Genomic DNA, 17,193 nt, shown 5'->3' on the forward strand with positions numbered 1-17,193 from the left:
GTTACATTCCTTGAGGATGGTGCGTTTCAATGCTGTTCATTTTGCACTTTTCACAAGCTGCCACTTTTTAAAAAAATGTTTAGGCAGGTTCTTTGAGGGTGATGAGGAAATGTAGAAGCAAGCACAGAAATTTACTTCTGTGTATGTCAAACTTTCACACATGCATCCGTCACTGTGGTGCATACATACGAGCTGGTAGGAGGCTTTCTTGAAACAGAAGGGGGTTTGGCTTTTTTCTGAGCGATGCTATAAATGTAGATCTTTTGGAAAATCTAAAAAGGAACTGGTGCTAGTGCAAGACAACGTTTTGTTGAGTGAATGTTTAGTAAGGCATCAATAGAGAAGATGAGTATCTTCTCAAATACTATATATAGCATTTATTTCTAAATTCAGAAAGAAGTTATATTTGTGAACATAGATTTTAACTGACAGCTGCTTGATTTTAATTGTGTGGTCCTCTTTTTATAGGAGTGATGTATTGTCTGTAAGGAATTACAGGTCATTTGCATCATCCTGTCTTTTAGAAGAAGTGTTGTCAGTTCCCTCCTTCCTGTGTGAACCTTCCAGGAGCTAATCTTTATGTTTGCTTTGGAAGGAAAGTATATGCCTTGGAAGCACAGATTACTTCAGGCCAAAGTTAGACTTGGGGAGAAGGGAGGGAACAACCGCAAGCAAAACAAGATGCTAGAAAAATAAAGCAAACAAAAGTAAAGGGCTGGGTCTGGGTTAGAGCTAGATGCAGAATGGAGCAAACAGGAATGATTACACGATTACTGAAGAGTACAATATATGCTGGTGGGAAATTAAATTTATCCTTCCATTTGCTGTGGCCGTTGTAGATGGATGAGATCTGGTTCACATCTTGTTCACATTTTACTTGCAGGCCTGTTCCTTATCTTGTTACTCTTATAGCCCTGGGGATTCCACAATTTCTTTTGCATTGTTTCATAAATGGATGTTTTGCATGGATATTCAACCTAAATTCTTAATTTGTGTTGCTTTTTCTGCTCTGTTCTTGGTAAAGTCTCTACAATTACCTATTCAACAGCTGTCCCTCAGCTTCAGAGTGCAGGAGTAGGTCTTGCAAGGACATGTCATCAGCTGCCTTTCTATTGCTCTTGCTGCTCCTCAAGCCTGGTTTCTACCAACATTTTATTAATGAGCACATATACTGCCTCCCTTCATTTCTGCAGTCTCTCACATGTGCTTTTGTCACTATTACCCATTGACAATTTGTATTAACAAGTGTTTGTAGAAGTTGCCCTGCTGCTCGGACCCAGCCCATCTTCATTTCTACTGCTCACTTTAAAAATTAAATAAATCAACATTCTGTTTGGCAGAGCTTTGTGACAATTTTCAGCCTTTCCTCCATTCCATCTGCTCCCCCAGCTGCTCAGTCACACCCTGCCCTCCATTTTCAGTGTGCCTAACTGCAGATAGATAAAATAGCCAATAACTGTTAGTCAGGATGTATCGCTTCCCTTCCCACTGTCCCATCTGCTCCTCGCTCTCTTTCAGCTTTTCTCCCGTGCTCTTGCTTTTCTGCTTTGCTGTTATTTTTGGAAAATGGCTGCATTGCGGATGACCCAGATTCAAGGGGTGCATCAAGGTATTTGCTTGTGTGTCAATGAGGGCGATCGCCAGGGCTCAGGGATGGACTCAGTAGAGTTGGCCTGTGTTTATCTATGGATATTTTCTGAAAGAAAACACTTAGAAGTGTGTTTAAGATGGCTGGATGGTCTGTCTTGCTTCTGTGGAGAACTAAACAAGTACAGGCCTTACTCTTCAGCTGGGATGCAATGGGTGGTGAAAACCAAAGGTCGGGTCCTTAGGTTACAATGGTAAAAGGAACTCCAATAAGCAATGTGAGGTTTTCTTCCATTGATTTTCTTGATATGCATAATGGTACCACACGTGCACCTGCTGTACTGCAGCGACTGAAACATCACATGAACATTTTGAATGTTACTTCTCTAATGAAAGCCTTCAGGAAATTGAAGGGTGGATCTTTAGTAACCTTGGGAAGCATGCTCACTTCCGCCTCATGCTCTGGGAGAGGCAGTAAAAGATAATGGAGGGACTAGGTGTTACAGACATGATAATTGATCTCCTTGGTTTCTTCAAAACAACATATTGCACATTTTGTTCTCCTATTTTAGAATTTTTATGGATAAGTTGACTGATAGGGTTAAGTGGGAGAGGATGAAATCTGTAGAGCAGATAGTAATTAAATATTCTGTGTTTAGAAAATATCAACTCTACTAAAAATTATGCTAGAGTATTTTTACCCTTTGAAGACCAAAGGCAGATGAAAATAAAATAATGTCATCGGTACTGTTGAAGTTTGTAGTATCAAGCACATGTTTCATGTCACTCTGGCCATAGTGGCTGACAGTCTTATTCCACAGTGCATATGTTCCATGAGAAATACGCAACTGCTTCTCCAGTTTTACCATGCTCTCTTACTTTGTCTTATGCTTTGAACATCAAGTCTCTAGAAGGGTAGTCTAGAATTAAATAAATGATGCGAATCTCTGTTTTGCTCCATGAAGATGTATGCTTGTTTAAATTTCATCAAGTTTAGTTCCCTTACATGGGAGTTGTTAAATATTCTCAGTATGAGCAAGCTTGATAACATCACTGACTTTATGTAGAAGTTTGCTCTAATCTGTCCCAGTGCAGCTATATAAATGAGTTGCATTGCGAATTCAGCACAAGTCTCTTCCATCTTCTGAGTGCTTGCCAAGAAGTTTCCAAGTAATTTTTGTTAAGGGAGTCTTCTTGTCACTTGTTATCCCATCATCAAGCTGTTTTTGCAGTGTGGTGGAAAAGGTGCACCCCAGTTCCTGAGCTCTCTCGAAAACAACATGACATGTGACATGCTCCCAGAATAAGCTACTGCAGCAAGCTCCTGCAAGCACACTCAGCAGCCCTCTGAATAAAGAGCATTTGGAGCATGCCAAATCACCACGGTGCCACCATTGTTACTAGAAAAAGGTACAGAATAAGAATGCTTGCTGTGGGAAGGTGTAGGATTGGGCCTTTGATAAAATACTGGGGGATATATTTCTGTAAAAGAAGATTTTAGTGTGATATTTGGTATAGAACTGCCTGGTTTTGACTGCTGTGCAAAATTTTATCTTGTGTGTCTCCTCAACTTCCACATCGGAGGATGGATATGTATTCTTATCAACATTCTCCAAAGTATTTTCTCCTTTGTTGACTAACTGTGAGGTGTAAACATATTTAGGAAAAACACTTACTGATCCTCAATTTCTTCACTCCATGCCATTCAGTAATATCAGTGTACCATGTATATCAGTGAATATGCAAATCTTTTGTTGATGAGCTCTAGTTCACCTTAGTTTTTTAAAATGATGCTGTGCTGCCTGAAGCCACTTTGACTGATAGTGATGTAATTGGCCTGCAAAGTAAGCAAAATAAGAACATTTTAAGAGATAAATAGGAGTATTTATCTGACTTCTAACTTCCACCATGTACTTTAACTTGACTCTTAATCTAAACTTCTAATCTAAATAATCTGTTCTGGTGCATATTGTCCTTCACAAACTGTCTTTCTCAAGAAACAGCTATTATACATACTTCCTATTTCTGGCGTAGTTTTCAATTAGAAGTTAAATATGAGATGCATGTATAATAGGAGTGTTTGGACAATGCAAAGCCTTTCTGCCCTGTCTTCTTTCACCCCTCTCAAACACACACACAAATTTATTTTTCAAGGTACCCCATTACAATAGTACCATTTTTTTAAGATATCAGAGGGCCAATTTGAGAGAGATCTGATGGTAGTAAATTTTACTAGATGCACCGATATGCAGAGATAGGTCTTTCCCAACAACAGACAAAAATGATGTCCACAGCCAATCTTTATTTACAGCAGGAACTGGACTGAAATACCAACCTGGACTTCATTCAGTTCCAGGAAAGGTGGCCTGAACTAACCTTTTAAAGTCATCTCCTGTGTTATATTGCTTGCCCCTGGACTGAGTATGCTGGTAGTGTGTATTCTAAAGGCTACAGCCCATTTATGTTGCACTAGGAGATAAAAAAGTGTCTAGTAGAAGTAAAGTATTATGAAGTATTGATGTTAGGTTACAAATAGTGACTATATCACAAATAGTGATCAGTTCATGACTGTGGGAATGATGAACCATAAACTCCCAGTCAATCCCGAACTTGTGATGGATTTGCTGCTCCACCTGGATGCATCTAAGTCCATGGTGATTGATGGGATTCATCCCAGAGTACTCAGAGAGCTGGCTGATGTCATTGTGGGACCTCTCTCAATTATTTTTCAATGGTCATGGTAATCTGGAGAAGTCCCAGTTGACTGGAAGCTGGCAAATGTGGTCTCGATTTTCAAGAAGAAAGAAGATCCTGTCAGTCTTATTTCAGTGACTGGTAAAATTATGGAGATTATTCTGGGAGTTACTGAAAAACACCTGAAGGACAATGCAGTCATTGGTAACAGCCAACATGGATTCACAAGGGGAAGGTCATGTTTAACAAACTTGATTTTGTTTTACTACAAGATCACCCTGCCAGTTGACCAAAGGAAGGCCGTTGATGTAATCTTTCTGGATTTCAGTAAAGCTTTTGATACTGTCTCTCACAGTATCCTAGACAAAATGGCCAGAATACAGTTAGATAACAGTAAAATAAGATGGGTGAACAATTGGCTTGACAGTTGGGCCCCAAAGGATTATAGTAAATGGGGTTACATCAGGCTGACGACCTGTCACTAGTGGGGTTCCACAGGGATTCACTTTAGGACCAGTCCTCTTCAATGTTTTCATAAAGTATTTGGTTGTAGGACTTGAAGGTTTTTTGTGCAAGTGTGTGGACAATACCAAATTGGGTGGAGCTGTTGACTCCGTCGGGGGTGGTGAGGCCTTGCAGAGAGATCTAGACAGGCTGGAGAGCTGGGTAATCACCAACAATATGAAGTTTAACAAGAGCACATGCCAGATTCTGCATCTGGGAAGGGGCAACCCTGGCTGTACGTGCAGACTGGGGGATGAGATACTGGAAATCAGCCCAGCAGAAAGGGATCTGGGGGTTTTGGTTGACTGATTTGTGGAAAAGACTCCACAATCAGTAGGATTGTAAAGTAGGTATGTTTATTCAGTGCTGGGCAGCACGGGGGTAGTCCCACCAAAGTCGTGCACAACAATTCGCTCGCTTGCATTCTCTTTTATCCCCTAAAATATTACATATGCATTAAGTTTCGCAACACACCTATCCATATTCATTTCCTAGCTCCATCTAGCCCCACTTCATGTGCTAATTATCTTATCAGTCATTCTGCGCTTGCGTAGTGCTTTCTGGTGGTCATCCGGGTGGTCATTGGGATGAAGTAAGATGTCTTCATCAGAGTTGAACTTTTCACCTTATCTTCTTGCACATGCTCTCTGTGCCCTTGGTCTCAGTCCAAACCATAAAGTTGGTTTGTGTTGGTTCCCAGGGTCCGAGGGCCCCCTGTTATCTAGGCACCTTGCAAGTGTGACCTTCTTTTAGACCTCCTCCTTACTCCTTCTGTGCATTCTTCTCATGCTGTATTTGCACGTACAATTCGCATTTTCCCAGCGCAGCACAAGCACAGTACATCACAAATGTAGCATTGTATTTTCCCAGAGCAGCACAAGCAATGAGTGTTGTCTATATATTTATTCTTAATCAGTCACTCTCTAATTTCTAATTCCATGTTTCATGCCAGCAAGATGAATATGAGCCAGCAGTGTGCCTTGGCAGCCAGGAGGGCCAACCTGGGGTGCATCAAGCACGGCATTGCTTCAAGGGAAGTGATCATCCTGCTCTAGTCTGTGCTGGTGCAGCCTCACTTCGAGTACTGTGTGCAGTTCTGGGCACCACAGTAAAAGGAAGATATAAAACTGTTAGAATCTAGAGGAAGGCTAAAAAGATGGTGAAGGGTCAGGAGGGGAGGACACTTTAGGAGCGGCTGAGGTCCCTTGGTTTGTTCAGCCCAGAGCAGAGCAGGCTGAGGGGAGGCCTCATGGCGGCCTGCAGCTCCCTCACGAGGGGAGCGGAGGGGCAGGCGCTGAGCTCTGCTCTCTGGGGACAGCGACAGGACCCGAGGGAACGGCGTGGAGCTGGGACAGGGGAGGGTCAGGCTGGGGGATAGGGAAAGGTTCTGCACCCAGAGGGTGGCTGGGCACTGGGACAGGCTCCCCAGGTCAGTGGTCATAGGACTGAGCCAGCTGGAGCTGAAGAAGCTCCAGAAGACAACGCTCTCAGACACAGGGTCTAATTTTTTGGTTGGTGCTTTGGAGACCCAGGAGTTGGACTTGATGATCCTTGTGGGTCCCTTCCAACTCAGGATATTTTGTGATTCTAAGTAAGACAGAGCATCAAGGAAGGATGTAAATTTAAGGGTATCATCCAGGCAACTATAGCTTCATTGTCGTTTTAACACAAGGTATTCTTTCACCACTTTCTCTCCTGGCAGTACTTCTAACAGGAAGAAACAGGAGAGAAGGAGACAGCAAAATGAGAAGACAGTTTCTTCTTTTCCAGAGAAACACCACAAATCCAAATCCATAACAGCTGCTTGTGTTGTGGTAATGGAACGTATTGTTAAAGGCATTAAATAGCATGACGAAGAATTGTGGGTGTGATTTTTTTTTTTTAATTTTGTCTGCTTTGATGAAAATGACTTGTAGGTTGAGAAAAAATCCACATGCCAGTAGATTTTTAAATCACAAACATTACAATGGATTATCAAGACCAGCCTCAGTCCTTTTTCATACATAAATTAATGCTTCCAGTGTAATAATTTGAGCACAATAACTGTTCAGGTACTTCTATAGTTAGCTTTTTCTAGATGACACGAGATTTTTAAAGAACTTTATTTATTTTTTTAACCTTTGTTGCAGCTGGGTAGAAGCTGCAGAGACATCAAATCAAAGACACTCGAGAAAATTTGTACTACTTTTTGGATCAATGCCTTGTAAAGTTAATGGAAATTAGCTACAGTACAGCCCAGAAATGGGTTGGTGTTTGTCTAAACTGTTCCTGTCTTAAACTACTCCCTTATACCTTATAAATGACCAGAAGCTTTTATGGTACGTACTACAGTTCATTTGTACTGTTTAACATATAGCACTTTTGTAGAGGGTGATACATTATATGTGAGAGTTTAATTTATTTTTTTAGTAAGTGTATTAATTAAAAAAAAAAAAAAGTGTCAGAGCTTTTATAGCTAGACATGTTGTTTGTCTTAGTCTTTCTGTGTTGGGTTGCAAAACAGTTGGACCTCACAAACTTAATAGGTCTAATCGGTAGAAAATGCAGTCAAACACAAACTGTCTGAAGGATTGCCCATCTCTAATGCTTTTTCCTAACTGAAACTGTTTCTCTATGGAGTTGACGTAGAAGTTTGTTAGAGAAAAGGAGAGTATAAAAAGATCTGGTGGTAGACTATGTAAGTGAGCTACAACTCAGTCAGAATTATCCAACATGGTGTAAGAAGATGGTAAGCTTGATGACTCTGAACGCAGAAGGTCATAACACAAAAGGACCATAACTGTCACTTATTTAATCTTAGTTTTTAACATGGATTTACTGGCAAGATTTGGAACATTTCATCTGTGCATGTACATTTATGTGTTCTGAAAAGGCGTATGTTTTAATATATGGGAATACACGTTCATACTCTGCATTGCATTATGCGCATCTTTGGAAAAGCGAAGTACTAGAAAGGGAAAAAGTTGTTTCACTAACTGCCTGTGTCTGTGAACGTTTATATATTTACCTTAAATTCTCCTCCCTTTCTCTGTGATGCCCTAGTTTTGATCCAGTTTTCAGAAGAAAGTCTCAATCTCTCTGTTCATATATGAATATTTTTCCCAGTGCTATATGGAAGATCAGCTATTATAGTATTGCGCATACAGGTTGGCAGAAGCTTATCTATCCCCATTTTTGTGATGACTCAGATAGACTCATATACTAGATATAGTTCCATCTGGGACTAGCATTTGATTTACCAGAGATGTACTTTGCACTAATATGTTAAAATTATATTTTCATGCTTGTAATTCATTTATTTGAAATTTTGTGACTTAATAATCTATAAGTTGAAACATTTGTTTTGATGTGTATAAAACTAGCAATTTAATTGTCTGGGAATGTATTTTTAGGTCTGTTGTTCAGGTATCTGAGCATGAATTCTAGTTTGACTGCAGCTATTAAAGATTAATTACTGTGTTTTTATTTTTATTTATTTTTATTTTTTTGATACTACAGTCACAAGACTGTTTTCTGCAACATCAACATTTATGACTTGAAGGCTAAGCACCTCGTGATATTTTCCTTAGTTACCATACACTGGAAAAGCTCATCACTTTGCAAGAACCATTCAGTCTTTTGCAGATTCAGGCACTATGTAAAGAGGCTTTCAGCCTGGGGACATGATGAACAAGATATTTTTTTCTTATGCAGTACTGTAATGAGTCAGTATTTCCCCGTATTGTGCTATAATGATTTTTATGATTTAACAACTGAGAATTGGAAGAAGCTAAAACTTTCTCATTCATCTTTCACTGCCTTTCTGCAGTTTCCCTGCTGCACTTGCACCTCAGGTGATAATGCAAAATATAAATGTAGAAAAAGGTACACTAGTATATGATGGAAGGAGACTTGCTTTATTTGTATCATTAGGAAAATACCAAGAGGCAAGTGCTTTACAACAGATATTTATGCTTTTTGAATATGAGCAGTAGTATTTGCAATGAAAAAAAACATTGGGATTGCATGCATATTTAAGTCACTTTTATAAAGAAATACCTGTTAATTAAGAGACTCATTCCAATAACCCATTCTAATCTGGCTCTAGAATCTTTCAGTGAAGTCTTACTAATCAACCAAAGCATTACTAACTTCCAAAATTTTTTATGCTACTTGATTTGTACTGATGTGTTTTACTCCATACATCCATTGCATAGTTTTATCCACCCTAGCGGCTTGTTGTTAGTGTTAACATCTGTCAACAAAAATTCTTCAGACTACATTTAAGAAGCAAAGAATTAAGACACAGAACGTATAGAGAACTGTGTCCAGTTCTGGGCTCCCCAGTATGAGAAAGCCATGGATATACTGGTGTGAGTCCAACAAAGGTGATGAAGGGGGGACTTGAGCATCTACCATATGAGGGGAGGCTCCAAGAGCAGGGACTGTTCAGCATGAAAAAGAGAAGGCTCGGGGGTGTCTTACCATGTGTATAGGTACCTAATAGTGTGGGGGAAGAAACCCAACTTGGCACAGTTCTGGGCAACCTCCTCTAGCTAACAACCCTGCAGCAAGCAGGGGCATTGGACTAAGTGACCTCCAGAGGTTCCTTCCACCCCTAGCTACAACTCAACACTGCTTTATATCATAAAATCTGGCCCTAACTTAAATGGTATTGGTGGGAGTTCTGCTAGATATGTTACAAGCTTTGGGATCTGTTCCGTAAGGATTTGAACTTTGGTATAAAAGTTGTTTGTCATAACTACTATGTCTTTTTCTAACATTGCTTGAACAGTTGTGCGGGTTAAGTTCATCTGCACCTTTTGTTTCGTCCCTCAGGAGCATTTCTTCTCGCCAAGAATTCGTCGTCGACTTCATGCCGTCCTAGCATCTGTTTGCACTTCGATGTTGATTTTATCGAATCTAATATTTCTTGGGGGAAATCATGTTGGAAAAATCTACTGGAACAGGATCTTTATGGAAGGCAAGTTTATTTTTATGTGCTTTCTGTATAACAGAACTTTCCAGAATTTACCTTGGATCGGCTGAGACAGGTACTTCTATCAGTGGGAGTAACTTCTATAGTTGGGAGTAACTTTCTTTCTGTTCCTGTTCAAAACATTCAAAAATCTGTCTGATAAAATCTAAATAATGATGCATGCTGCGTGTCTGCAAAGTAACTTTGGATTTCTCTCATAAAGTGCAGAAAGGGAGTTACCAGGCTTCTGTCAGTGAAATCACTGAAGATCGGTAATAAATATGTGACAGGTTAGCCAAATGAGATTTTTTTCTGCTCTGTATTTCATGCACATCAGTAAGAGAAGGTGTACTAAAGCTAACCCCATAGCTTCTGCAGAAGGTTAGTGAATAACATCTGCATAATGCAGCATAGTTGAGCAATTAAAGTTTTTTGGCAGTGGATCAATCAGGGTAGGAACCTTCTGAATACTGAAGCAAGGGTTTGAGTATACAGGAACTTGGGTGATGGTATCAGCCCATGGTGGTGTTGGGAACAAATCCAGCTTTATTTTTATTTTATTTTTTTTTCTAGAGCTCAATTCAGGTGGGGCCAGTTCACTTCTTAGGATTTTCATGGTTGCCAGGGCCCTTCTTTGTCGAACAAAGATCTTGTAGAGAAATATTTCTTCCTAGCCAAAGAATTACTAGTAGGCTTCTGTGCTTCAAAGATTTCCACTATGAGGACCACCGTTATCTGTTGCTCCTTTGTGTAGTATTTTCTCCATGTGTTCCTTGTAGTGGTTTAGAGGTCAGCTCTGGGGTCTTGCTTAAGAATCCTAAAATAATGAAACTATTAACAAGTAAGTTGTGTACATAAAATGAATTATTTATCTTCTGTGTTCAAGAGATAAAGGCTGAAAGAACATTGAAAAGGTAAAATTGTCATCATAAAACATAGCTGAAGCTTTTTTAATACTAGGCAGGGAAGATGGGGTGAAATACTTTTTCATGTTTGGGTTTTTGGTCTGAAAACACAAAAGATTCATCCTCTGTTTTCTTAAAAACCTCTGTTAAATTGTTCCCCTTCTCCCAGTTAGTTGGCTAATAGTTTCAGTATAAAAATAAAGCTGAGAGAATAAGTTTGGAAGTAGAGTTAGACATCAATTTGTATGGATTTAAAAAAGTATCTACTGAAATCATCTGTTTCATGGTTATAATTTAATGCAAAGTATTTTCTAAATGCAATTTATATATTATAAGTGGAGAAAGTATGTCTTCCTCATTAGAAGGATTAGCAGTTGGCAGAATGCAGATTATTGCATTGAAGAAGGACAATGTTTTAGCAAGTTGAGCAGTATTTTATTAAACCAGATCAATTATCAATTGTTTTTTTTCTTTCTTCATTTTATATATAATTCTTCGGTCTTCTGTTCGTCATATGCTGTGAGTGCATGTAGTTATTTCAGTATGAGGTACCAGGTATCTGAGATATGAAGAGCAAATGAGGTCATTTGCAACAGGATTTCACAGACTGGTTGAGGTTGGAAGGGACCTCTGGTCATCTGGTCCAAGAACCCTGATCAAGCAGGGACACCATGCTTGATGTGTTTCCATGATGTGTTTATCAAATTAACTTTATTTTTAAAACTTACAAGCTTTTCCTTAGTGCAGCTTATAATCTAGGTGTTAGAATTGATATGCCTGTATCATCAGATTGTACAGATTAACTATGCACATATTCTACTACTGATTCTCACAACTCACATATACAAACTGAAAATCAGCTAAGATTTCATTGTATTCAAATTAAATTGTGAATTAAAATGTGAATTGTTTGGTTGTCCCTTTTAGCCCAGGGACAAATGAGATGATCTAGTTTTCTGTCTTCAACTCGAGCTTTTGTTATTAACATGAGAAATTAAACGTAAATATGCTTGACATGCTTGGAGAAGTAGGAGTGGTGGTAGTGGATGAGTGGCAAGGAACCTCCAAGCCACTTCTCTACATAATATACATGCCTGTGGCCTCACATGTGGTAGACACAGCAGTATTATGCTGTGCAGTGTATTAGTAAGACATACTGGTTATGTATCTAGTTAATTGAGTGACTAATTGTTACCTTTGGGATGAAAGAAGAGCATGCATGTAGTGAATTTCTGGTAGAAAATATTAAAAATAATTTCCTTGCTCTATTTTAAAGCTTTTTATCTGTTTGAAATTCATCTTAGTTCAGGAAAACCAAGCAGTATATTCTTTACCACTGTAAAACCAAATCTAGAGAGTAGTCATTTGCATTTGCAGGACATCTCTGCATTTTTGGCAACATGGGCAGTGGGATTTGAGATTGGTTGACTGAAGAAGCAGGGGACTCTGCAGCAGTAGTGTGAAATAAAATCCTTTTGAGGTAAGGAATAGAAATCAGCCCAAAAGAAAAGCTGTGGAAAGACAGCTGTTCACCTGTGTGTACATCAGCTGCACAGGAATAGTAGTCAGTTCCCTTCCTTTGTTCAAATCCCACATAATAATTTGTACAAACACTTGTATATGTAGAAGTAGGAAGAAACAGAAAGAGAATAGGTAATCATTCCACAGTTTGTAAAAACAACTGCCCTTTGTAGATCACTAGCAAAATTATTCAAGGACTCATATGCCAAATTTGAACAATAAAATACATCTCAGGGCAGAAGTCAGATCTCCTGTTTTAGGTGGAACTTCAGGTATTGTGTGTGCATGGAATTGCCAGGTCTGGCAAGGAAGCAAACATCAAGAACATCATCATTCTAAAACCTCAAATGCCAAGTGTATTACAGTCAGAAACTGAGAGTTATATTGTATAATATCTAAAAGCAGCACTCAGAATGTAGCTTCCAAGTAGGTGACATTTTCTCTAATCAGACTGAAATATATGGAAAGTTCCAGGGGTGCTTCCCTCTCAAACTTCCAGGCCTCTGTAATTCCTACCCCATCACTGTCATGTGCATTGAATTTATCAAAAAACAGAGTAGTGTCTGTATAGGTGTTAAGCATGCAGTAGAGATACTTGTTCGTTAGTATATGCGTGACAGTGATGCAGATTTAAAATGGCCAACTCTGAAATGGAAGTTCTGGTCAAGGTAAAGATGTACAAAATGACTTGTAGTTCTGCTGTTTGGTTACGTGGAGAAAACACTTTGAAGAGGTTCTACTGTGTTCTTCTGCAAAGACTGAGCATTATGAAAAGTTTATATAGTTGTCTAAGAACAGGGAGGAGAGGACATAGATCTGAGAACCATGCAAGTGAGCTACCTCTGTGATCAAAACTTGGTGGATTGCTTTCTTCCTAGAAAGGAACAGGATCTAGGTGAGGTTGTTTTTCATGTGTAATACCCCTTGCTGTGCCATATTTATCCCTTTTCTTTTTCTGGAATTCTTGTTAGACTGGCATTTGAACTGTTTTGAAGTGCCTTGGCAGTGCTTTCTGCAGCTCCTATTCCATTGACAAAGAGTTTATATTTGAGCATGCCAGGTAGCAGCAATTTTTAAAGGCCTTCTTTCTTCTTATGGAAAATTAATTTATCTGACTTAAAGATAAATTTCTGTGCATCATTAAAAACACTACTGTCAATTATCAGAACAGGTGTGTGTACTTGTTATTTGTATGTGTTAAATTTGTTCTCAAACTGTTTGGACCATCCATACTGTTTGTTTCTAAAAACCTAACTTAGGGTTAGGGGGTTTTGTTTGGAAGGGTTCTCTCCTGGTCATGGCATTGTGCAATGCTTTTGGTTAAGAGGCTTAATTATCTTAGCAAGCATGGTCAGAGGCATTAAGCTGGGAAGGGACACAAGTGTGTTGGGTATTAATAAATGCATAAAGTGTATAAAATGATTCATGTTCTTTTCCTGGTTTGCGAGGAACAGAGTCCAGATCAGTGAGGAAAATGCACAGTGCATAAGAAGTGTATTTTACTCATGGACATGGGACTACTATTGTTAAACTTAACTATAAACCAGTATTTAACTATCCAATTTACCTCACTAAAGCGTGAGGAGAAGAGCGTCTCTCTTGAGGGCAATTCATCCCACATACATCTTAGCATGGGATGAGATGCACTGTCACTCTTCAGTGCGTTCAGAGGCATTTTGTAGAGACTAGTTTAGATTTGATTAGACATCTAACCTTTGAGAAAGTGTCCTTTAGCAGACATCCTGCAAAGAGTGAATTTCACCCCCAGTTAGAAATGATTTATTGCAGGAGTACAGAATGCCTGGCTAGGCAGAAGTTCTGCAATGAAGGGTATCTGACCGTTCTACCAGACTGCAAACTTTGTGAATCAACAATGTCATACCAGTTCCAACAAAAATAGACCTTATGCCAAGATGTGTTGACAGCAGTGTAAAATGCGTAAAATAACCTCCTCTCATACTTGATGTTCTGAAGTTTAGAGTTAAAATATGTCCAATTTTGGTTACTGCAGTTAAAAAAAAGAATCTGACAATTAGGGAGAGTGGAATACAGCAAAATGATGGGAAATCTGGGAGCCATGACCCTAAAAAAAATGGCATTGTTTTGTTCTGAAAGGGAAGTATTGTGGGGAGAGGTAAGTACATAGAAGACTCTGCAAAAAAGTGTTCACAGACTGGTCTTTTTCCAGTGAGGTCAGGAGAAGAAAAAATAACTGCACAATTTAGCAAGGAAGCTTTAGCTGGGGTAAGAGAAACTTTCAAGATGTGAGGCATGGTAAATACTGAAACATGATACCAAGGTAAGCTGTTGGATTGCCATCTTTGGAGGACAGTCTCCAGGTAGATGAAAATCTTTCAAGCAATGTAGAAAATACTGATTTCATCTTGGTGTAGGAGGAACCTCCAGACCCATTCCAAGACCTGTGGGTAGTTTATCAGCCCATAAAGCTGTTTACATGACACAGCCATCTCTGTGCAGCACTGCAGTATTTTTGTTTGGGTTTATATTTTTCTTCAGCAAATTAAGGACTTCGGTAATGTATAAAGTTGCAGTTTCAAGAACAATCTAACCATTTCTTTTTAAAGTTTGGCAATGAGGTAGTGGAAAAAGCCCTTAGCACTGTGACCAAGATACAATTTAGTGGAAGTGATGGTGCAATTCTAAACTACCAACAAATACTCTCATGGAGAAGTCTGAAATATTTCCTGTTTCATACTTGCTCTTCTAGCATTCAGGATGGAGTGCGTAGTGCTATATATGAATATTTCATTAGATGCATTTCTGAGAGCATCTAAAACTAATTGTACTATACAAAACTAAAGCTAGTTTCCAAATATCTAGTATTTGTTCCCTAACTGATGATGGGGAGGCCTTTATTTTGCCTCCAGTTTTCCCTTTGGGCTTACTTCTAAGCAAAATCAGATCTTATGTTGATTAGAATTCAAGTATTTGATTAATTTATAGGAAAAAATGAGATTTTCTTGTCACTACCAAGTGATTATCTGACCAACTTTATGGAGGTAGTGAGCCTTTGAAATTCTTCTCCTCAGCTCTGCAACCCTACCTCATACTGTGTTCAGTGGGATACCTTAGCCAATGACTTGAAAGTGGGAATATCCATGATAGTGGCAAACAGTATTTGAAGGTTTGAGTGAACCAAAGAGTTTGGTGTGACACATTTGGTATAACATGCATAAATGTGGAATTCTTGGCTTGCTTTGGCAGAAATAGTAGATCATTATCTTATGACATTAAACTCAAATGTTGTTGTTTCATTACATTATGGCACAGTATTGAAGATGATTCTCAGAACTTTTGTTTCTTTTTAAGTAAATCATCTAGTGAATGAATTGAGAGTTGCAAATTGTATCAGGTTCCTTCAAGACATGATCCTGGACTGCTGTTGTCTTCAGAAGTTTTGCCTTTGATTTTAAGGACAGTAAAATTAGGTCCTGTCTCTATTTAAAAAATAAATAAAATTGTTCCTGTGTCAGTTATTGTATGCTGCGGTCTGGCTCATGTAAGATCATGCCTACCCATATCTGACCAATGTTGCTGATCATATGCCTCATTTGCTGCAGTAATGAGTGTAGGGAAAATGTCTCAGGATGAGCAGCAGTTCACACAACAGCATCTTTCCTTTCAGAAGCTTTCTGAATATTGCTAGTTAGCTTAGTTAGCAGACTTAACGCATTTTAAGGGCTGAAGGAAGTTAACAAAAAGAAGTGGAACAAATAAGTTAGAACTTGTTATTAAATAGAAGTGTTTTGTTGGACCTCTTAACTCTGAGGTGTTGCCATGTGTACGTGTGTTAACACATAAGTATTAGGAGCCATACTGCAGTTTAATAACTTCTGAGAGTGGTAGCAGAAATCCATAAATAATCTAGACATGAAGGGGCTTTAAGTTACCGGAGGAATGAAATCAAGTAGTAAAAGACCTGAAAGGAGGTCCCAAAACCCGTGAGCTAAGGTGTCCCTGTGTCTGTGTGATACTTTGCTGTCTATTCTGTGCATCTCCTGGAAAGCCTTCATTCAAATTTCCTTACAACTGAAAGAAGAAGGAGGTCTACTAAAATGACTGACTGTTCAGAGTTGGCACTTGCATTTTTGGGTGGCCCTTATTATGGCTTGGAAGTTTCTGCTGTAGAGTAGCTGGCATCTGGTCCTCCAGCATTCCAGTTCCTCCAGATTTTCACTTTCACTCTGAAGTCCCACTTGCTGCTGTTATGCAGAAACTTACTTAAGGTCATTTTTTCTCTCCAAAAATACATTTATGAATGCTATTTGATGGATTGCATAATTTAGAGAAATATTGCAGAGTGGCAGGAATAGTACTAAGGATGTCACATTTTTCCAAGTGATTCATTCCTCTCCATGCACAAAGGAAACTTGTTTTTGCAATCATTTATGTGACCTTGCTTGGTGGGTGCAGTTCATTGGGAAGCGAGCTGGCAAAATACCAATAAAACCAAATTTTGGTCTGCAGAATTACAGAGGCAGTATTTTTCCCCCTTCACCACCCAGAGGATCAGAGCTGTATAAAAGCAGTTATTCGCATGTTTGTTTGGAGGTTTTTTAGAGTTAAAACAATAATGTATATTCTTCTGCCATTTTGTGTTGAATCATATTGGTTTGAGCTGCCATTCTGTGTGAAAACTACTGGAGGATTTCCATGTTTAAATTCAACAGTTGCTGGCAAATCTCAATAGTGTACCATTTATCTTCAGACTCTTAGGATCTGATACTGAAATCGCATCAGTGAAGTAATGTTCATTGTTCTGAATTATGATGTACATGACTTAAAGAACTAAATAAGCTGCAGTGCACAGAAAATAGGGGATGTTCGTACGTCATGTCGCCTTCTTAGCAATCTGTAGCTCTTTACAGAAAGAGAACAAGTTTGCTAACTAGTGAGCTTTGTAGATCACAGGCAAAATGCCCCCCGATTTTCAATTACTTGGGCAGCTTTAGTACAGCGTTTTTCTTACTGTTATGATAGAGCCAGTAAAGGTGTAGGATGTTA

The 17,193-nt window shown here is 39.0% G+C and overlaps 1 protein-coding gene across 1 annotated transcript in view; it reads left to right on the plus strand.

Moving 5' to 3' along the window:
• HHAT (hedgehog acyltransferase) overlaps positions 1-17,193 on the plus strand; it is a 166,689-nt gene that overhangs the window by 91,471 nt on the left and 58,025 nt on the right. Inside the window, exon 10 of the mRNA XM_035322159.1 lies at positions 9,604-9,748. Coding sequence (XP_035178050.1) covers positions 9,604-9,748 — 145 coding nt within the window. The remainder of the gene's footprint in view (positions 1-9,603; positions 9,749-17,193) is intronic.

The sequence above is a fragment of the Oxyura jamaicensis genome, chromosome 3 (assembly GCF_011077185.1).
Source record: "Oxyura jamaicensis isolate SHBP4307 breed ruddy duck chromosome 3, BPBGC_Ojam_1.0, whole genome shotgun sequence".
In the NCBI taxonomy this organism is placed as follows: domain Eukaryota; kingdom Metazoa; phylum Chordata; class Aves; order Anseriformes; family Anatidae; genus Oxyura; species Oxyura jamaicensis.